Raw genomic sequence first — 22306 nt, forward strand, 5'->3', positions numbered from 1 at the left:
GGCACATCACCAAGTCATATATGTGGGATCACAGAGATATCCCACCAGATCATCTCTGTGATCCTGTGGGATATGCTGTTCTGCGTCGTCCCTGTTACTAATAGCAGAAATATGTCTTGCAACTTTCTCCTCAAGTCGTCCCAGCTTCCGACGTTTCCCAACGTCGCCTATAGGTTGTTTGGTCCTTCCCATACTAGGACACTGTAAAAGCATAGGTATGCTGTCTTAGCTTATATCGAAAAAATTCTAGGGGCAGTTATTAAACAGCTATACATTACTTAATTTGCCAAATGTGTTGAATTGATATTAACACAATGAAAGCTAAAAAGCAATATTAGACATCGGCAGATCTGTAGAGGACTTCACTTCAGAATAGTTCACGACAGAAAGCCTTTACATTTCTGTCCGTGTCTTTTTTTTTTTCTTTCAATTTGTTAAGTAATGCATTTGCTCTCATAAAATAATTAGTAGGAATTCTCAAACCAAATCTTGCTTATAAAGGCTTAGCGTAAACACTGTTGAGCAGCATGAAGTTTAGTACCCTTTACGTCATAATTATAAGAGCATAAATGTGTAGCAAGCCACAGGGGAAATTAAAATCATTCATTTTGGCTGCACTCTTTAGTTTTGTTGAATCACATTCTTACAGCCGTTTTCTAACTTGAAAGCTTTTGTTTCTCTAGCTTTTTTAATATTTTCTTCCAAAAACCTTTAGTGACATTTTTTGCAAATAAATGTGTCACCCGAGGCTTCTTTTCTAACCTTTCTTGGATTTCATATATTCAGTTCGCTTGGTTCGCACAGTATTTCAGAATCATGCACTGCGCAAGATTCTTATTTTAAGCATCTTTCTAAAACTAGATTCACATAGAAACCTTAAGCAAAAGTCGGTTTGGTGAAAAATTAGCTTTCTCGATACACACATACTTTTAGATACACTCGTGTTAATATTTTATTTTCTAAGCTTACTAAAGTTTCTACATTAAACAATGATTTTTAAAGTTATTTCTATCTCCAAATTATATAAAAAATAGAATCATCTGAATTCTTGTAGAACAATAATACGATTAAAGAAAAAAACCTGACTGATCAATCACTTTCGGAAACTATAGGCTTGTTTTCTTTCTTCCAAATTGATAAACAAACCTGCCATTTCTTTAATGATTTCCTCGTTTTACATTCGACAAAAACGCGCTGATATTCTTCACGTCTCCTTAATCTGCTTTTTCACTTGGATTTATTAGTGGCGTGAACGCCGAAGCATAAAATACTGCTTTTACCTCAAATGGTCAACCTGGTGTCGAAATTCAGTTTTCTTTTTGCTGGGCAACGCACCTCATCAATTCAGAAATAGCGGGGCAAGAAAGAATAAAATACTACTTACGGTGCTCCCGTTCGTTGTTTACACAAATCCACCTTTGCAGTCCGCAATCCGAAAAATCTCCTTGTCAAACATTTAATGCGCGAAACGTCGAAGAGAATGCAGTGGCGAGGCTAGCCAACTGGACGAGACTCACTGGAAAAAGCATGGTAAAACAGGTAAAACAGTGACGCCATCAGGTGATTGGGTATATCGATCACATGAAATTCTGCTTCTGACTTTGCAGCATAGAGTTATTATAATGTACGCTAGAGGTTCAAGTGGCGCTAGTGTGCTGCTGCGAATTGAAGCAGACAGCAAACAGTCAGAAATTGACTTCCGGTAATGCATTTCTATGGGAAAAAGCGAGTGCATTTTCTCGCTGCGCTCGTTTATAAGAGCAAATATCACGAATATTTCGTACGTACTGGCACATTGGAAGATTTCTCAGTCACGCAGACGAAATAATTGGTCAGTTACGGCGTTTTTATTTGAAGTTCGTGGCATGAAAAACGGTGCTAAAACCGCTTCGTGCATGTTTTTATGTGCACTGTCGGACACTGTTAGCACGAACACGACATCGGCGCTTTCCACGACGGGGGTATACGTGTCAGATGAACGAAGGACACGTGGAAAACCAAGAAAGACGGCAAAAACTACGCAGTAACACTGGATGAGTAACTCCTTGTGCATGCAGGCGATCAAAATAAATTGAAAGCCACGTAATTTAGTCCGCTTTGCAATAAATAAGTTTTGCTTTATTCTTTCTGCTCATGAATATGTGCTAAGATGCGTGTTGTGGGTTCAAATCATCAACCGCACGCTCCAAATCTTTGCAAATAGGGAGAAGTCAGAGAACAGGTGCCCGATAAGAACTGCCCGACATAGGAAATAATAAAAAGGCGCACCTTTCGTAGTCCACGTACTTTATTTCTTACATTAAAATGTTTTTTAACCGATCCTAAAGATGCACGACGGAGTCATTTTCTTCGAGTGACAGAACGGGCATATTAGCTATATATGTAAGCGCCACCGCAATGCTAGCGAACCTTGAACAAACTCTACATTCTTTTTGATCGTTAGTCTGCTTAGAATCGTCGCTCGTTTTTACATACCTGCCATGGAACATAGGTTTGAGCCTGAAATATAGCGAAGCTTAACATCGTTCAGTTGTAAAGAAAAATGCTGTAATTAAAGCAATTATACTCTTACAATATTAATAAATGTACATACTATCCGGTACAACCGAAATAATAAAAGTTATTCATGTTATTTTCCGAAGAAGACACAAATTTCACGCGCGTTTTCCCAGAGGAATGCACGGGAGCACCGCAAGCGTTGACTGGTTGCTGTCTGCTTCAATTTTCCTCAAGGAAGTCGCGTAGACACTAGCGCCAGTTGAACCTCTAGCGAACATTAAAATAACTCTATGCTTTGCAGTGGACTACGTATTTACACAACCTGTAGCATTGCGGTAATTTATGCGCTCATTTTACAAATTCTTTTTTTTTTCTTTTTATTTGCTCGAACGAGTATTATTGATGACGATTCGCGAATAAACCCGAATGTACGGCTCTTACAAGAAGTGCCGCCGCGCCCGACTACCGGGGGGGGCGGCACTTCGTGTAAGAGCCACTCCGGAGGCCGCTGGAAGACAGCCTCACTCCTCACGGCTCACTCCCCGCGGCTTTTTCGCAGTTTTTTTGCACGATTCACGGTCGCACGTCGTTTGATCGAGTACCGAGATCATGCTAAAGCGCTAACTCCTTGTTTTTTGTATTGATACGCGTGATCCTGGCAGTTTACGTTTTCGGCGCTCGTTTATGGCCATTGTTCACCCAGAAGCAACAAAAAACTGCGCTGTTGGACGGAAGTTTGACCTGTTCGTGCATGGAAGACCTGTGGAGTTTGATTGACCTCAGTTATCAGAATCACGCAAACGTCCTCGTGAAGCGTATGGCTCCTGCATAATAGTGAAGCAGCGGGTGCAGAAAATGACATGTTTATTGCCAGCGAGCATTTTTGCGAACAGAAATAATAAAAACCAGGGAACACGCATGCTGTAACCAGCAAGGGCTGATGCCTCAGGCAAAGCCGTAGCAATAGCTGTATGAGCTGGCTTGCTTTCGTTTTATTCCGCTAAGCTGATCTTGAAGAGGATTCAATTAATACTTTGTAAAGTCGCCTTCAGCGTCTACAACTGCAGCCATCCGACGAGGTAGACTTTCCATCGGAAGGGGTACAAGATCCGAAGCTCGCAGTCGCTCCCAGTCAGCCTCGACTACCGACCACAACGTGTCCGTCAATCCTCTCTGCAGAGGCCGGTGAGAGAAGGCCTTCATTGCTCCCTAGACGTTTTCTATGACATTAATGTCGGGTCCCTGAGGTGGCCAGTCAAGCGTCATGATCCCTCTGTCCTGCAAAAGTTTGGTCACGGACCATGCTTTGTGGACCGGGCTGCGGTCTTGCTGTAGATAGAAGTAAGCGTCGCTGAAGGGGCCATCCAATGCAGGAGAACCGACTTCACAAGCTCCCCGTACGCCGCGAAGTTGAAACGACCGTCTATGCGAACCAGAGGACCCAGTCCGTCCTTTGAGAGCGCGCCTCATACATTCGCAGCGCAACGGCCGCTACTGGCAATGCGCTGAAGCTTGCCTGGCTTGAACCTAAAAAATAAATCAATTTGTGTGACAGCTTTTATCGGAGTTGAATTTCTCATCTCACGAGAGTATCGTGAAGTAGCCCAACGAGTGTAAATACCTGGGGAAAACGAACACTGCTATTGAAGCGTGCTATTCAAGGACCTGAAATTATGTTCCGAGTTCTTAGCTAGTGAAATAATACAGAGTGTAAGTCGAATACTTTCTGAGCCTGCAGTCGCAAGAAAATTTTAAAGCTCTCACATCACTATCCAGAGCTGTTACCTGGTGTTGTCGGCTCACCTGATTCGATGACGGTGATCCCAGCGAGTAGTGAACGTGGATTCATCCGTGAACAGCACATTCTGCCAGTCTGCTGAAGTGAACGCTGAATGTTCTTGAGCAAAAAAAAAAAACGTTTTTTTTTGTTGACTGTTGAAAGCAGTGGCTCTCTTGCTGGGACACTGCTCCGCAGACCAGCTTCGTGGAGTCGCAGTCGCCCAGTGTTCACGCTCACGTTGAGTTCACTTCTTATTTCTTGGGCAGTCAGTGTCGGGTCATCGGCTACAGTGGCCACAATGCATCGGTCCTCACCCTCTGTCGCCGCCCTCGGTCGTGATCCACGCGGGAGGTTGTCAATTTGCTGGTCATCCCGAAACGTCTGCCATATTCTGTTTATCGTGCACAATGGACGACCACATAGTCTTGCCACTTTTCTTTGATTAATGCCCTGTTCGCACAGGGTAACAATCCTAACTCGCTCCCGTATGGTAACGCTTGACATTGTTTGTCAAGCACAAGAACATAAATGAGCGATTCCTTACGTTTTATAAAAATCTACTGATAACTATACGTGATAAAATAGGTGCTTTGGGACATATAGAAAGCGAGGCGTCGGCATTCAGCGATTGCTGCATTTAGGTTTTTACTCCAACTTTTTTGCACGCGTATGTAAATAAACAGATGTCATTTCCTGTCCCCTCTGTGTCACTATTTTGCAGGAGCCTGCGCTCTCGGTCCTTCACCAGGATATCTGCTCCGTGGTTCTAATAACTGGCGTCAATGAAGCTCCACGAATTTTCCATGCATAAAACAAACTTCTTTAGTGCTCTGGACCAGATTATTAATTTTTTTCACGGCGTAAATAGTGTGTGTATTGTCAGAACGACACTGACAATATATTCTTAGTTTAGGGCTTTGAACCGGTTTGAGCCGGTTTGGGCCTTGCTCCCTGGAACTGAACCGGAACCGAACCGAAAGCCATCCACCTGACCCGAACCATTTAAACTTTTGGTTCGACACTCTGCAAAAGACGTTTCTGAGATTTTCTGTTCTTGGTGACAACTCATTCTTTGGGATCTTAGCATCCCGGAAATCCAAAAATTATGCTTGTGCGACATCTGTTTTCCTACTAAAAATATGATTGAAGTTTGTGCCACGCCTCTTTCTGAGTGGAAACATCTGGAGCATACCATTCAGTGGAGGCTGCAATGGCGTTACAACGGGCACGCGTCAGCCAATTGCAAGCGAATGCGCCGGCAGCGGAGGTGCCGCCGGCGCCTCCGCTGCATTTTGTGGTCCAGATTTTTTCGCCCAGAAAGGGGCGTCGCACGCAATTCTCTCATTTTTTGTTGAGAAAGAGACGTCGCACAAGCATAATTTTTGGATTGGATGCTTGGAGCCTATAAGATAAGTTATGAGCAAGAACTTACAATCTCAGAAACGTCTTTAATGCACCTCTAAGAATTGCAGCCATCAATGAAGTCAACAAGAAGTCGGATGAGGTCACTCTACTGCTCTTTGTCATCCAGCAATGTTCTGCGGTTCCTGAAGCTCAAGTGCCACTTCAACATTTAGCAAAATTCACTGCTTTTTGACACGCCTGCTATCACTTCAGAGGTCTCTGTTTTATATTGGCCGAGCTTGACACAGAATTAATGTTCGCTCCCGCTCTGGTTTGCCATCTATGGTAAAATCGCCATTGTGCCCATTCACGAGGACACGAGAACTCGAGTAGAGCAGCTCCATATGTTCACAGAGCGACGTTCTTTGGTATAACGAGACACAAAGGTTCCTTCCTTCGACTGCTGTGCGCATCATTGTGCTTCCCTTTCTTTTTTACGCTGCAAAATCAGTCTTGGAACTCCTCGTATATACACATGCACTATAGAGTCACTCTGTAAACCAATTCAGTTTCTGGATAATACGACCCGTCCTTGTCTATTTCTGCGTCCTTGAAATCCGACTGGTTGAGTCCAGCTACGTGCTGGTAAGTCTTGGAAGACTGAGGCCAAGCGAGAACCTCAAGGGTTAAAAATAAATCTCGACGGCGTTGCGCGTCATGTCCTATTCCCTCGGAAAGACCGTCCAAAACGTAGTCTAGAAATTTAATTTGTGACTGGGACGTACGGTGAGTCCGAAGGGTTAAGCCGAAAGCCGTACTCTAATAGTCAGTTAAAAAAAAATAGTTCCTGGAGTAACGTCGCATTAGGGTGAGCAAAAAGGAGGTTGTCCAGGTGGGCCCAAGCTCTGAGTGCCCTGGTACGAGCCTCCCGAGCAAAGGCCGTGGAGAGTCTGCATAAAGTAGGATGCCGGCTTGATTCCAAATGGAAAGCAGGTGTACCGGTAGTACTTACCAACCAAGCGAAAGGAAACCGGGTGGCGCGCAGAGCCTGCCACACTGAGTGGTTAAAAACGTCCCGCGAGTCGACCTTCATGAAGGAGGGCCGTTATGCTACGGGGCAGATCTGCAGGGCGAAAGGGAGAGGCGGAGGCTTAAACTTCGGACTCAAGAGGGTCAAGGCCCGTTCACACTCTTGCGACCGAGTACGACTGAGAGAGACGAGATCTCTTAAAACTTCTTAAATGTTTTTAGAATGAGGGAACACACTGGCATTGTGGCGCCATCTATGCGGTGACCCAGGAACTGCATTTCACAAGAGCGAAGGTTTTGCGGGATTTCCGAGGTCAAATGTGCGTAATACCCATAGAAAGACTTGTTTATAACATTGACAAAAGTGTTTCGAGCCAAGAAAGAAAGGATAATGCGCGAGAAATAAAAAAAAGATATGCCGGACCGCCGAGTTTACACTGCTTCCCAATAGATGGCGCCAGTGTGTTCTCTGGTTTAAGAAGTTTTAAGGAACCCAGGTTTAAGAGGTCGCAAGAGTGTGAACGGGCCTTCAGCGTCAAGTGGCAACAGTCCAAAACAAGCCGCGAGGCTTTCGGAGACTTGGGGACCACCTGGATTGGGAACAGGTAGGAGTTGTGGCTTGTCGGCTCTATGATGCAGGCGCAAAGCTTGGAACTCACTGCGTCAAAGACGGGGAGCTGGGGGGCGGGGGGGGGGGGGCAGGGGTAAGGCACAGATGGACTCCAGGAAAAAAATTTAATGACGAAGGGTCGAAGGGAGGGAAGAAACCAAAAGTGTGCGCCACTTTGTCCCATTTCACCTTGAAAGGTGATTCACTTGCTCCCACGGCGGTCCAGCTGGGCAGGCTGCTGGTCGCCGACTGTCATAACCGGTATCCTCCTGGAATGTGTCGTCATTGGTGGTGGAAAGGCCGGCATTGGGACTGTGCAGACATAGGTCGGCCCTTTAGAACCCTTAATACACCATCACATCACGAACAAAATCACGTCTCCAAATTCATTCGCATTCACATCACAAGGTATTCCGACCTCCCAAGGTCACCGCCCTTCTCATCCTGGCGTTCAACTGTGCCAAAACCTCATCCCCTTCACATCACGGCTTTCAAACTCCGCCGAGAATTCATCCCCTTCACATCACGGCGTCCAACCGCGCCGAGAATTCATCCCCATTACATCACCGCCGCCTCCGAATTCACGGAGTCATCCACCATCACATACCAATTCACGAAGTCATTCACCTTCACCACGAAGTCATCCGAATTCACCACCGTGGATTCATTGGTATTCACCATTACATCATGAATTCTGAATTCACCATCACTTCACGAATTCGTCCGAATTCACCATCACTAAGTCACTCACCATCACGGTCGACACGAATTCACTGGAATTCACCATCACATCATAAATTCCGCATCATTCACGAAGTCATTCAGGTTTATTCTTACTAAATTCGACTTCACGGCCGCTAGCCCTTCATGAGTTCGCAGTTTTTGGGAAATAGGATTGTGGCGCCTTTTTGTGTCAGCAACTTCAAACCAGGACCTCAACAATATATAGTCCTGTCAAATAAATTGTGGTGGTCCTGCGGCCAGAGGCTATGTGCGTGAATTGACGGAGGTCTAAATTTAAAGCATTTATTTTAATATGTGGTACATTTTCTACGTAAAGTATTGTAACGTTTGTTTATGGGTATGCATGCTACATATGCACTCTCTGTTTATACCTGTGGGACTGTTAAAAATGATCAACAGCTGTTTCCGAGCACATTTGATGTATCCGTTTAGTGAATATAAGAGACAACGTAAATAATCTCCTCCAAATGACTGCTCATAAAATGAACATGAACTTGCATACATGTGTAAGGCGCTTCAATGCCGCCAAGATGGAATTCCATCGCGTCCCTGTAGATGGGACTGGATCTTTGTTGCAGCGTTCTTTCAATTGCCCTGTTCACAAGAGAGATCGTCTGGACATGTTGATGACCCGGTTGACCATGTCCAGCAGCTCCTTTGAGGCTTGTTCATCATGGATAGCGCCGTTTATCGCCAGCTGCAGAGTGTGCGCAGCACGCTCTGCAGCATGGGTTGAGTGCAGTCGGCAGATCTGGCTCCACGGTGGAGCAGTCTTGCAGGCCAGCTTCTTCCTCTTCGGAGATCTCTGGGTCCACAGCATTTATGTGCCATTTCTCTTCCATAGTGATGGACCTGTTAAACGCTTTGCCCATGTTGGAAGCGTTGTCCGCAACAATGCACCCTATCTGTTCCAGCTGGATGCCGCACTCAATGAGCTCCTGCTCATTGAGTGCCTCCCAAATGTGATCCCCGGTCTGAGACCCCGGGAAAATCTTAAAAGCTAGTGCGTACGTTTGTAACTCCCACTTTCAATCAAACTGCTCTTTGATCCCGAGTATGGAATCTCTTGTCCTACTGGACCATAAGTCGGCAATGAAGTGCAGTGATCTCTTTTGTGCACTGCGCAAAATCAATTGCCAACGAAGGTGGGGCACACTTTTCCTGAGATCCTCAAGAAGGCGATTTATGGTCCGGGGGACACAACGTTAACCTAAGGCTTCGAGGATTCCATAAGACGGTTGAATCCCAGTCCCTTTGTGAATGTCAAAGGAAGGCCGTTGACGGCGATCATTTCGGCAAGAAGTCTATTGAAGTCCCTCTGGAAAACGTCCGAGGGGCCAGCTTCTTCTTAGGTTGGTGTTGCTGCTTGAATACAGCAACAGCACTGTCTAGTGTTTTCTGCTTCTTCCTCTGGGATTTATTGTACGCCGCCTTGTGAACCAGCTAAAAGCAAAAGGAGTAAAATCATATTAGTAGCCAGTGTGCATGGCGGATGCCTGGTCACTCATTAGTCGCACGATTTCATCAACATGTTGCCGCTGAAAACAACGTTGTGTCTCGACATAAAAAGAAGAACGTCTTCTCTTGAATGCGAAACCCGTCTGCACCCTGCTCGAGATCTTGTGCTCCAGCAACTAGATCTGGACATTCTGCCAGCATCCCCAATTGGAGCTTGCCGCCGGTCATTTGCAAGAATGAGAGCGAACGGCGATGTCACTTGGGTTTCCCTTTGGGGAGACGAGTATTGCGTGAAACTTCTGCCACGGTTCTGGAACGGTCCTTTACTTTTGTCAGACATTAATTAAATGCCGCCGTGAGGAAACGATAACTGGGGTCGACGGCCTATCAGTGGTGGCAGATGAACCTATCACCCCAGGGTGGCGTGTTCTCACAATGGCGAGCCTTCTGCAGCACTTCACTCTCGGTCATAAAGTTGAGTGATGGCACCATCACCGGCTGGTTACCAGTCTATGAGGGCGTGGGTGGTTTCTGCCCAGTGGTACTACCAAAGTTCATGAAGTGAGCCTTCACGTCAGCCATTTGAAGTAGCAGACCAATATAGGTTACTAGCCGGACGGCCTGCATACTGTTTCTTTGATAGTCTCCTAATGACTTCTAGGTCCTCGCTCATGGGATATCAGAGCCATTCCGTCCCTTCCAAGAATAGATACTGCTCAGAAAGGTTTTATTAACACAATGACTAGTTTACTCAAGCAAAGGCAAATGGTGACCATATTGAAACAAAAACCGGGAACATGACAACTAGACAGATCGTCATATCCTACATTCAAAAGTTCTCCCACGGTTTCAATATGCAAGAAAGTGAACACAACTTTGCACATATCTGTGAACAGCACTAAAACACCAGATCAGCTTTGTTTAATGCAGAGAAGACGTATACTTCTCGCTTTCCTGTGGCAGACCAGACGTTGTTTCAACTAATAAGTAAGCGAGTACATCGCCAATGCAAACCTTTGACATCTAGCACTTCACTGCCGGAATTATGGGTGTGCGGCAGGTCTACACAGTTGCACTTAGCTAAGAAGACATAATGACCAAAAATAATTTTGGAGCGCCTCGCTGATGTCGGCAGGGTACTCGGAGAGACTGCCGCCTGGAACACGTGACGGGCGGTCTCTTCCACTGCGGTCTGCACGGAGGCGATAAAGTATGTGTGGGTCGTCTTGGCTGGTTGCGGAGCCGCTGCGCAGCAACAGAGCGTAAGGATGCGTGTTGCAGATGTTGGTGGTGGTCACGAGGGACTGCCAAGTACTCCGACATGCGGTGTGCGCGCCCCTCCACATTGTACAGTACGAATGCGGCGGGTGACCTTGTTAAGGGCCTTTGTTGCTCGTAGCTGTTGGGCCTTTCCCGCAATCGTAAGGAAAAATCGAAAGTCGGACTTCACGAGATTCCAAAAAGGGAGAGACAGAAGGGAAACTACCCAAGCAGCACCCCAATATTGGTCCAATGACGGTCCTATATCGGTTCACGCTGGCACCAATATTGGTCAATAATGGCAAACGCTACCAGGCGCTATATTGGGCCAGCTAGCCTGCCAATATTGGGCTACTCTGTTTGCCAATTTTCAGCCAATATTGGACCATTCGGTTTGCCAATTTTCAGCCAATATTGGACCACTCGATTTCCCCATTCTCAGCCAATATTGGACCATTCTGTTGCCCATTTTCAGCCAATATTGGACCACTCTGTTTGCCTATTTCCAGCTAATATTGGACCATTCTGTTAGTCCATTTTTCAGCCAATATTGGACCACTCTGTTTGCCCATTTTTAGCCAATATTGGACCACTCCGCTTGCCCATTTTCAGCCAATATTGGGCATAACGGCACTGCCCTTTTAGCCTAGATAGGTTTTGCCAACGACGTTAAAATTGGCAGCCAATCTCTGTCGGAACGGCAGCCAAATGTCCGAAGGCCTTTTTCGCCAAGCTACTACAAATATTGGGCGTGCCTTTCTCCTGGCACCATGGTTGAGCAGTTTACCACACTTGCACTGGTAACCCTTTGCCGCCAGGCTCTTCCCGATATTTGGCAATATAATGTACAACTGCAACAACAGATAATAGTTTTATCTCTCTTGTATTGATAACACTGAAGATTTTCTTTGCAACATGCAGGCTAAAAATATATAATTTTACCATCAGAAAATATTGCGTGCATTTTAGTTTGCCATGCAAATGAACAAAATAATTTCTTTGCTAATAATTTATTTTGAAAACAACTTCCTGTGCTATTTTTTTTTGCACTTCACACATCGCCAGTTGGCAGTTGAATGGCCTCTGTTTGGTGGCAAAACCTCTGGCGCCTGCCCCCCTCCCGGTCCACAGCACCGGCCAGGTACCTGCCAATGGCCTTTTCGACATCTGGCACATTGGCAGCCTTCGCACTCTTGATGGTCTCTGAAAGTGGAAATTTTAAACGTTCTGCATTAAACATCAAGGAATAACGGTTGCCGCTGATACTTAGAATAGTCTTAGGATCAGGAAATCGGATCCAACCAGGGTTAAATCTCTATCCAGAGCAGTAGTAATTAAAATACAGATGTCAGGTCAAGAGCTAGGTACAGAGAAGCAACATGCTCCTCTCTTTTACTGATTACTATACTAATGACCACACTTCTATTCTAAGAAGAGGTTCCCATCAGCACTGCACAGCTATAGTCTGTCTCAGTAGTTGTGTGCAGTGTGGAGCTCCAAGGTGTGACGAGGTGGAGGAGTACCCAATGCGGTTACAAGTTCCGGTACGGCTCAGATTGCACAGAGTCAAATGTCGATGATACAATAACGATTGACCGGAATTTCAGGGTCACGTGAATTTAAAGATGGTCCGGGCAATATTGAATATATTGCCATTCAGGATGATACAAACAGTACTCAAGTCGTCCCGGGTGATATGAGCACGTGAGCCATCGGTGCATGCGAAACGAGTGGGTGGGCGCAGCTGGTCTTAGAGGGGAAGAGAGTACGCACAGTTGCCGCTGGCCCCCTCTCCACCTCCAGTCTATGCTGGCCAAGCGGCAGCATGCCTGGCTCACAGCCCAACGAGCCAAGGTTAACTCACATGCCCAACAAAACTGTGTCGTCGATGGTAGAAACACTTAACGCTCTTGATGTTCCATGCTGCACCATAAGTGCAAGCAATATGAGCCGAGAAAGCGCTGCGCAGCTTTATGCATTTTGGATGGGGCTTATGAGCAACTACAAGGGCAGAAGAGTGCAAACAAACATCACAGACAAAGTAAACACACAAGTTAGCTTGTCTTGGATTAAACAAATTCAGGATTATATGAATATTTTTTCGTGTTCCCGGGTAATCCCTATCATCGAGATTGTGCTGTATTTATAGAGTATGAACTATTCAGGCATATGGAATGACTCGGCAGACTGTAAGGAATAACTTAATTGCCTGTAATGGCTTCTACAGAGACCAGACAATGCAGGCGAAGACTGATACGCTGTGCAAGAACACATGTACACTGGTGCATTTATGTTCTTGATTGGCTGACAAGGGCTACAGTTGCACTACACTGCATGCAACTTGTGAGATAGAGTATATGCTGCATTCAGGCATAGCTAGAATTTTCAGGCACTATAATAGGCCTTTTGAACTAAATATGTTACGCTATAACAGATTAGAAGCATTGTTGAAAACGAACTTACTTTAGAAAAAGGCTGTGTGTATTATTGTAAATGTAAAATATAACACTCAAGACTAAAAATCTTTTTCATACAATGAACCTTCTTCCAAATACTAGCCAATGTGAATATTCTCTAGCACCATATGGTACATAATTAAAGTATAATAAATTTAACCCACTGAGATTACCCTCCATACCTCACCTGACTGAGATCACTACTGCCTGTAACCTACGTGATGGTAGCCTATAGACTGTTCCTCATAATTTAACTAACCACTGCACACAAATGTTAAAGCATCATCTCCCATCATCACCAAACCAATTATTATGACAAAATGTACAAATAGAACCTGTGACCACCCTTCGATGAGACAAATCATGTTTCAAGCTCTGTAAACTAATCCCCAAATAGTTTATAGTGTTTACTAACATTTATTGGTGCAATTCTTTTTCTCTTATATTTTTCTTTGTATCACATTTGTCACCTTGCTGCTTGCTGAGTGAACAAGTGTGCAAACCTTGTCAAGCCAATAACTGCTGGGTTTTTGTCTGCCTCCCAGTGCCTGTACTATATGCTACATCACAGGCACAAATGAAGTATTTGATTTGAAAGTGACATGCTATAACAGTCAAGCAGTTGCATGCACTTCAGCAAACTCGAATAACAAGGATCTATCAATGTGTTGATCAATTAAGCAAATATAATCATACCTGTCACAATGCGGCAGAGGAGGGTCCCCCGGAAAGGTAGCTTGCCTTTCCGGCCCAGGAGGCTAAATTTTATTTGGACCTCCTTCTTGAGGGCCCTTTCCAGAAGGCTTCGGCAGGCCTCGGCAACCGTGTCAGTTGCCCTGACCCACGTAGCCACCTCCAGCTGCTGTAAAAACAAGGGACAACGGAAATGTAGAAGCATGACCAAATACCAAATCAAACACAGAAACACGGCTATGACGACACAACCAGTTTTCATTTTTCTTCATACTGAAAAGCTATCATTTATTAACATTGAGTAAAGCAAATGCAGTGTGCACCCGTTTAGTGGCCGAGTATGATAGTTGACATTATGAGCCAGCGACAAGCACTGCAGTGCATGTTGGAAAAGTCATCACATGAAAGGAGGAAAGTGCAACATACCAGGGCTGTGGCTGTAGCTTTATCCTTCAGGGCATTTTCCAATTCCCTGAATTCTTCCATAGTCGCCGCGGGCAGCTTTGGAAGGGGCGCCCGCGACGGCTCTGGAGCCATTTCCGGCGAAGGCGGTGCAACAGACATTGAGGCCTTCGTTTGCGATAAATTAAAACTTAAGTTTCTAATGTCCTGCTGCATCGCCCCCAACTGCCGCAAAATCTCCCCATTCTGTAGCCGAAGCTCAAGCACCAGTTTAACTATTGGAGACTGCTCTGGACCTGAAATGGAAGATTAATTAGGGTGAGTAATGTATTATCAAGCTCTGGCCCTGGGTCCTATGGAGAAGTAAGCTGTGCAGCACTAACGGACACCAGTCTCCCTTCTTTAAAAGCAAAAGATTAAAATGGCTTGACTGATAAAAGAAATCATCAGGAGCCGTGAACCTAAAAATATATATGTTTATGACGGCACTCGCTAAGAGACAAGCACTGTTATGTGTGTGCTAAATTTGAGGCTGCCTGCAGATGGTAGTTTTGGAGTACACAACTCACACACCGTGGTTGCACAAACTTTGCCCATTGTATAAATGGTGTGAAAAAATTCATAAATAAAATATATATTTTGCAGTGTGCATAGCAGCAGCCTGCAAATACAAAAAAACAAACAATTATATTTAACCTTGATCTTTATTATCTCATATTTGAACCATAAAAGAAAGCACATGGCTGTATGAAAAAGGGCTGCATTAAGCCCTGTCATAAACCAGCCAGGTTGTATCTATCAGCTGTGCATCAATCATGTCAATGCAACAAATGGTAGACAAAAATTACATTAGTTTTCCACCAATGCAAGGAATATGTTGAGAAGTCCCCAGAGTGAAGGAGATAGCATTGGGTAGAGCTGGTCTCATAAGCTCATCAGCAACCTTGTTGCACCATAACTAACATAGAGGTGCAATCATAGTCAGCAAAGTTATTTCAGCTATTTTGACAGTACAACTCAACGGCTGCTATACTAGGAAATACTATACAAATTAGCTGTAAAAAAAAGGTAGCTGTGTCACTGCCAGTGGGAAACACATTACAGCAATTACTTCTTATTCATGCACTATTCAGCTGAAGCATTAAAAAAAGATAAATGATGGTTACGCTATAAGGTCCAAAGCTGACAAGCTAATTACTAGCTAGTAATTCCCAGATTTGGCTCCTAGTAGAATCATGCTGAATAAAAGATATGAATGTTCCAACATTCTTAAACTCCTAAGCTTAATTTGGAAACCATATCCCAGCACTGCAGCCGACAGGTTCAAAATGCCAGCCCGGCACACTTAAACTAAGACGGCCAGTGCAAACAAGTCTACTATAACAGTGGTTAAACAGGCCGGCAGGCCCTTGCTTTCGCAAGTTAGATTACAGGTTTCTGAGTATAAAATACCCGGAGAAAAGCTGGAGTGCCCACCACCTTGTGGCCAGTTGTTACTCACCAAATATTCAGACCTTGAGCATAAATACTTCACACTTTCATTTTGCCACTATCAAGATGGCTGATGTCAAGGGATATATATATATATATATATATATATATATATATATATATATATATATATATATATATATATATAAAACACATGTCAAAGCTTCTTCGGTTAGGCCGGTGTTAGGAAATAAAACATTAAAAAGGCTAACACAAGGACCACTGACTGGTGTTGTGCTTGGTTGCATTCAGTAAAAATTGCAGGACTTACAATTTGAGGCCCCCAACGTCATCCCAGCTCCTGCCGGGAGTTCCTCAATGGAACCTGAAGGCGCCTCCAGGGCACCGTCCAGTCTGGTCAGGCTTTGCCCAGATGATGTCGATGAGGCTGAACCACAATGTAATGACAAAAATTATTTCGGCCCAGAACAGTTGGCTAACATAGTAGACACATGGTGCAAATTTTGTTAGCCTCTTTCTGACAATTAAAATTAGAAGCAAAGGGAGCATGTTGGTGAAAGGCGCTGCGGTTCGTAGAAAGAATAACACACAGAAGGACAAGACACAAACACTCACATACACAGGGACAGGACACAAACACCGACACACAAACAGACACAGATAAAATCAGAAAGATTGTATGCGTGCCTGTGTTCGTGTCCTGTCGCTGTGTATGTGAGTGTTTGTGTTTGTGTCTCGTCTTTCTGTGTGTTATTCTTTCTACGAACTGGAGTGCAATTAAAATTAGTTTTGAAGTCTCTCTCCCGTCCTGTGTGACCAAACAATCTGATAACTTGCAGTCATGAGCAAAGCAGTTCCACACTTTGAAGTAATATCAGGAAAAAAGGAATTTGCCAACCAAATGTGCAAAAGATCTGGAAAAAGATTGTCCCAACATTTCGAAACTATTTGTTTCTTCTTCAGGGGATGAATAAAGGATGTCAGTCTCTTCATCTTTTAGGTGTTACATCACTTTGTCTTTGTCGGTGTTGTTGGGTTAGCTTCGTCGTGCCCTATCCGTTATCCCATTGTGGAGGCCGTTCACATATAACGTAGGAAGTGTCCCTAGTGACCTATTGATGATGTTTGAAGTGTGTTGAATATGCCATGATTCAATGAGCCGCCTCCTACGTAGATTTGGTGCCGTGTCCAGGATGCTTGCGTTCTCAAATGCAATAGGGTGGTCGAGGTTATCACAGTGTTCAGCGAAAGCACTGCGCTCTTTGTCAAAGTTTCTCACATCGTTCTTATGTTGGCGAAGCTGGTCGTGAAAGTTCTTTGTTTCGCCGATGTAAGAGGCAGGGCACTGGGAGCATGGGATCTTATAAATGACACCTTAATTGGGCCTTCGCCTTCGGTGGTCTGTTCTTAGGGCGAGGTAGAAAGCATCCGACAGCCGACACTGGTTTGTGAGCAACCAGGACGTGTTCTTTTGCAAACAGTCGGGATAGCATCTCGCTTATCCCTTTCATGTAAGGGATGCTAATCCGTGCTATCGGTTTGGAAACTGTCGAAGGTTGTTTCATCCAATTACGGTTCTGACGACGGATGACGTGGTGAATGAAGTTACCGGGGGAGCCGTTCTTTCTTAGGTCGTCCATTCTAATCCGTTCCTCCTTTCTTTTGTCGTCCTCAGATGAGCACAATGTGTTGGTTCTGTTAAAAAGAGTAGAAACGACAGATACCTTATGGCCGACAGGGTGGTTGGAGTCCTCCAACCATTACCTCCAGTTCGACTCCAACCACCGTCGGCCATAAGGTATCAGTCGTTTCTACTCTTTTTAACAGAACCAACACCTTGTGCTCATCTGAGGACGACAAAAGAAAGGAGGAACGGATTATGATGGACGACCTAAGGAAGAACGGCTCCCCCGGTAACTTCATTCACCACGTAATCTGTCGTCAGAAGCGTGATCGGATGAAACAACCTTCGACAGTTTCCAAACCGATAACACGGATTAGCATCCCTTACAAGAAAGGGATAAGCGAAATGCTATCCCGACTGTTTGCAAAAGAACACGTCCTGGTTGCTCACAAACCAGTGTCGGCTGTCGGATGCTTTCTACCTCGCCCTAAGAACAGACCAGCGAAGGCGAAGGCCCAATTAAGGTGTCATTTATAAGATCCCATGCTCCCAGTGCCCTGCCTCTTACATCGGCGAAACAAAGAACTTTCACGACCAGCTTCGCCAACATAAGAACGATGTGAGAAACTTTGACAAAGAGCGCAGTGCTTTTGCTGAACACTGTGATAACCTCGACCACCGTATTCCATTTGAGAACGCAAGCATCCTGGACACGGCACCAAATCTACGTAGGAGGCGGCTCATTGAATCATGGCATATTCAACACACTTGAAACATCATCAATAGGTCACTAGGGACACTTCCTACGTTATATGTGAACGGCCTCCACAATGGGATAACGGATAGGGCACGACGAAGCTAACCCAACAACACCGACAAAGACAAAGTGATGTAACACCTAAAAGATGAAGAGGCTGACATCCTTTATTCATCCCCTGAAGAAGAAACAAATAGTTTCGAAATGTTGGGACTATCTTTTTCCAGATCTTTTCCACATTTCGTTGGCAAATTCCTTTTTTCCTGATTTTCTACCCAACCAGACAGAATTCTGTCAAATATGTTCACCTTTGGAGTAATATGCTTACTGTTTTCTTCATTCTACCACTGCAATAGACTTCTTCCAGGCTGACTTTTCAGCTCTTCTACTCCAAGTACAATGCAAGCTGGCTACAATTTTACCTAAAGTTGTTGCCACTTAAAGATCGGGGAAAAGAGGAGGGGGATATTTTGGCAAGTTGCTAGTAACCCCCAGACCAGAGGCTCTCACAATTTGTCATCTCACAAGCCCTAGCAACCAGCAACAAAGTTTGTTGCTAGGGTTTGCGAACTCCCCTGTCTCCGTGAACCATAATGCTGACCACCGGGCATTATACCAGTAAGAATAGAAGAGTTTAAAAACCAACCTGCGTGAGCTCTATTGCAGTGATAGCAGAACTGAAAAAGTACAGATATTAGAATGAGCTACGAAATTGGTCTTTCTCAATCTTAAAACGTTAGGGTGAAAGGGTGATCGATGTGGGTGCTGATGGAACCAAAGAATGATCTGCTCGACCAAGGAGTTTCGAAGTAATCACTTTGAGAGCTGCTGCCCAGCCCGAAGACCTCTCAACTGAAACATTGCGACTTTTATCATTTGCTGATTTGGACTTCAATGCAACCAAGCAATAAGCAAAGTATGACTTCTACAAGAATACGAAAATGTGGCTTACCTTGCTCCGAGGAGCTGGTCCCAGTGAGATCACTCGCTAAAAAGGAAAAGTTTACAATTGGTCACCCTCCTCCAGTTTTGATTAGATCATTCTAGTAAATATTTATTTACTGGAGTAAGACTAAAAGCAGTCGGTGTACATTCTAAATTGGAACAAACTGCTTAGAAGAGAAGAAAGCACATGTGAAGGCAACTACAGTGGAACACTCTGGACACATTGAAGAGGAAAACGTGAAATAAAACGGTACTGTCAAGGAAGACATGTAACCTGACTTAAAACGCAAAGGCATTAAAGATGCCAGACCCCATGGTCACGAGCATATGAGCTCGTCCACCATTTACGTGGTAGAGCCATATCATATCGATATGGCTCTACCACAAATGCTCCCTGATTTCCACTCACAGCTGCCCAAAGCACGCTGCTGGTTTTAAAACATGTGGCGCCGCGATGGAACCACCAACAGCGAGCACATTTGTATTACCGGGATAAACAGAAACGCAAACAACAGAATATGACCTCTCGCACTTGGGAGTTCATGCTGCTTATGTCAGGTGACACAACTTGTCTTAAAAACTACCAGTTCCACTGGTCACATCGCAATTCATCCAGGTACTAGTCTGCTGTCGTGTAGGTTCAAGGGTGAACCAAACAGTCATTGTTTTCTGATTGCGTAATACCACAGTACACAGATATAGAAGGACCAAAAGGGGATAAGTGCCACGCAAATAATGAGGAGTAGAGTACTCTGTTGGCCTAGTTGGTTATACATGTTTAACCCTTTCAGTACGGAAGACGAGCTGAGCTCGTCCACCATTTACGCACAAATAATCCTGAAGACGAGTACAGCTCGTCCAGAGTCCGCATTATCAATACAACGATCCTGAGGACGAATTCAGCTCGTCTGTATCACGGAGCTTCTTAGAACGACCGACAGATGGCAGGAGAAGTCAAAACCGGTGAAATTAGCTGAATTTAGACGTTTTTTCGTGAGGCTGCTGGCTACACTGAACTTTAAAAATGGCGTCGTCCGGACGGCCGCACGATGTGTGTCCACGCGTTGCAAAACAAGGAAAAAAAAGGAAACAGCGCGCAGTTTCTGAAACTTCTTCGAGTGAAAGCGACTACGAATTGGAAAGTGATTCTGGTGAGTCGTTGATTGATTATTTGACTTCAGATGAGAGCGACACAGAGATTGATGATGATTTCGACACCGCACGTGTGTGGACGAAGATCGACGTGGGCGATATTCCTCGTGCGCCACCTCGTTTCCCTTTTGTGGGATCACCGGGATTCAAGGGCCACCTGGAAGAAGGTGACGGCGCTGTCGAATATTTTGAACAGTTCTTCGATGAAGAGCTGGTCGACCTGATTGTCGCAGAGACCAACCGCTACGCAACCCAGTTTCTTCGGTCGCACCACGCTTCCCACATCAAAACATGGAGACAGATCAACAAAAAAGAACTGATGACCTTCTTCGCGCTCATCATTCTGCAAGGGGTCATTGAGAAACCAGACGTGAAACCTTACTGGTCAACAAGAGAGGTTCTCCGCACGCCTGCATTCGGAGACGTGATGAGCCGCGACCGCTTCATGCTGATAATGAAATTTCTACACTTCACTGACAACGAGGCGCCAGTCGACGGGCACCCGAACCCGAAGCTTAGAAAACTGTGGCCCGTGCTCACCAGAATGACCGAGATGTTTCAAACTCTCTACACACCAGAGCGAGATGTGTCAGTTGACGAGAGCCTTCTTCGTTTCAAAGGCAGGCTGTCTTGGAAACAGTACATGCCACTGAAACGTGCCCGTTTTGGCGTCAAGTTTTTCGTACTGTGCGAGTCCTCCAGTGGTTACATCTGGAACATGCTTATGTACATGGGAAAGGTGCTGTTGTTGGTGACGCAGATGTGGCCATGGGTACACGTGTGGTATTGTCCCTGATGAGTCCCCTTCTTGATAAGGGCTACTGTGTAACCGTGGATAACTATTACAACTCACCCGAACTAGTTGAAGCACTTCTGGAGCGCAAGACAGATGTCTACGGAACAGCACGATCTGGACGCAAGGGAATGCCGAGCTTCGATACAAGACAACTTGAGAAAGGTCAAACTGAAGCTTACCAAAAAGGCAAGTGCCTCTCACTTCAGTGGAAGGACAAGAAGGTGGTAACTTTCCTCAGCACGGTGCACTCTGTGGCAATGGTGGATGTAACAAACCAGAGAGGTGAAGTTGCGTCCAAGCCACAGATAGTGATGAATTAAAACAACACCATGGGTGGTGTTGACAAGAGTGACCAAAATCTTTCATATTACCCCTGTGCAAGAAATGGACAGAAAATATACTACAAAAAGGTGTTCCGTCATCTGATAGACATGGCCATCTACAATGCGTTCATTATCTACCAGAAGAGTGGCAACACCACCACACATCTTGAGTTCAGGCTCAAGTTAGTGGAGGGACTCATTCAACTGAACTGTGACCCCCAGAGTCGACCCAAGAAAGGGAGGTTCTCTGACAACACTCTCTCGCGACTGACTGAGCGACACTTCCCAGACTACCTACCTCCAACTGAGAAGAAAGAGAGCCCAACAAGAAGATGCCTTGTCTGCACAAGACAAAAAAAGCTCGCAAGGAAACAAGGACGTGGTGCCCAGACTGTGGTGTCGCCCTGTGTGCGATAGAGTGTTTTCGCACATATCACACAAAGGCAAACTTTTGAACGGGATGTCCTAAGACTGACTAAGCCCGTAGTCTCGTGAACAGAGACACTAGGTGCTGATGTTGACAGAATTGCTTTGTAAATTCATGAATAAAATAAAGTGAGTATGTGCAGTGAAGCCCACTTTTTCCACCATACGTGCAGTGAAGCCCCCTTTTTAACATTTATAAAAATATTGTTTGTCCATTTATGCTGTGCTTTTGATAAAAAAATTTATATGATTGTGCTCTACGGACTAGGCTGAACAGGTTGCATGAATAAAATAATTCAGGATTTTGAGGATGTTACATGAAAAATTATTACGGTACTGAAATGGTTAAGATGGAAAACCGCAAAAAAGACGGGACACAATTGAAAGGAGCGAGCAACACAACACAGGCGCAGACTTACAACTGAATTTTTAATCTTTCACTTCCTTTAACGAAGGAATGCAATGTACATGTGGGCCGCTGAGATGCGCTATCACTGGCTCGAATGGGCACGCTGAGGGCAGAAAACCTAAGGACGGTGGTGAACGCGTGCGGGAT

The 22306-nt window shown here is 44.9% G+C and overlaps 2 protein-coding genes and 1 long non-coding RNA gene across 3 annotated transcripts; 1 reads left to right on the plus strand and 2 right to left on the minus strand.

Moving 5' to 3' along the window:
- Window positions 1–11775: 11775 nt before the first annotated feature.
- Window positions 11776–14421, minus strand: LOC120841209. The gene is made up of 3 exons (XM_040212073.1): window positions 14300–14421; window positions 13877–14042; window positions 11776–11927 (listed from the first exon to the last, which is right to left on the minus strand). Exons 1-3 carry the CDS (start codon window positions 14408–14410, stop codon window positions 11776–11778), a joined length of 429 nt encoding a protein of 142 aa, XP_040068007.1. The 5' UTR covers window positions 14411–14421.
- A 127-nt stretch (window positions 14422–14548) lies between these two features.
- LOC120841210 lies at window positions 14549–19562 on the minus strand. Its single transcript, XR_005715709.2, has 3 exons — window positions 19061–19562; window positions 16038–16154; window positions 14549–14571 (listed from the first exon to the last, which is right to left on the minus strand). It is a non-coding gene; the product is annotated as an uncharacterized LOC120841210 (long non-coding RNA).
- Window positions 19563–20077: 515 nt separating this feature from the next.
- Window positions 20078–21001, plus strand: LOC120841202 (piggyBac transposable element-derived protein 4-like). Its single transcript, XM_040212066.1, has one exon. The coding sequence runs from the start codon at window positions 20078–20080 to the stop codon at window positions 20999–21001; it is 924 nt and encodes a 307-aa protein (XP_040068000.1).
- The last annotated feature ends 1305 nt before the right edge of the window (window positions 21002–22306 follow it).

This window comes from Ixodes scapularis, unplaced genomic scaffold (assembly GCF_016920785.2).
Source record: "Ixodes scapularis isolate PalLabHiFi unplaced genomic scaffold, ASM1692078v2 PGA_scaffold1__304_contigs__length_218370807, whole genome shotgun sequence".
Lineage (NCBI taxonomy): Eukaryota > Metazoa > Arthropoda > Arachnida > Ixodida > Ixodidae > Ixodes > Ixodes scapularis.

Bases quoted from the DNA above. Each gene is read 5' to 3' on its own strand.
- LOC120841209 (XM_040212073.1), bottom strand. From the start codon at position 14,410: ATGGCTCCAGAGCCGTCGCGGGCGCCCCTTCCAAAGCTGCCCGCGGCG. The intron at 14,043-14,299 runs GTATGTTGCACT...TTGTTTTTACAG, and splicing joins AAGCTACAGCCACAGCCCTG to CAGCTGGAGGTGGCTACGTG. The intron at 11,928-13,876 runs GTATGATTATAT...TTCCACTTTCAG, and splicing joins CCTCTGCCGCATTGTGACAG to AGACCATCAAGAGTGCGAAG.
- LOC120841202 (XM_040212066.1), top strand. From the start codon at position 20,078: ATGGCGTCGTCCGGACGGCCGCACGATGTGTGTCCACGCGTTGCAAAA.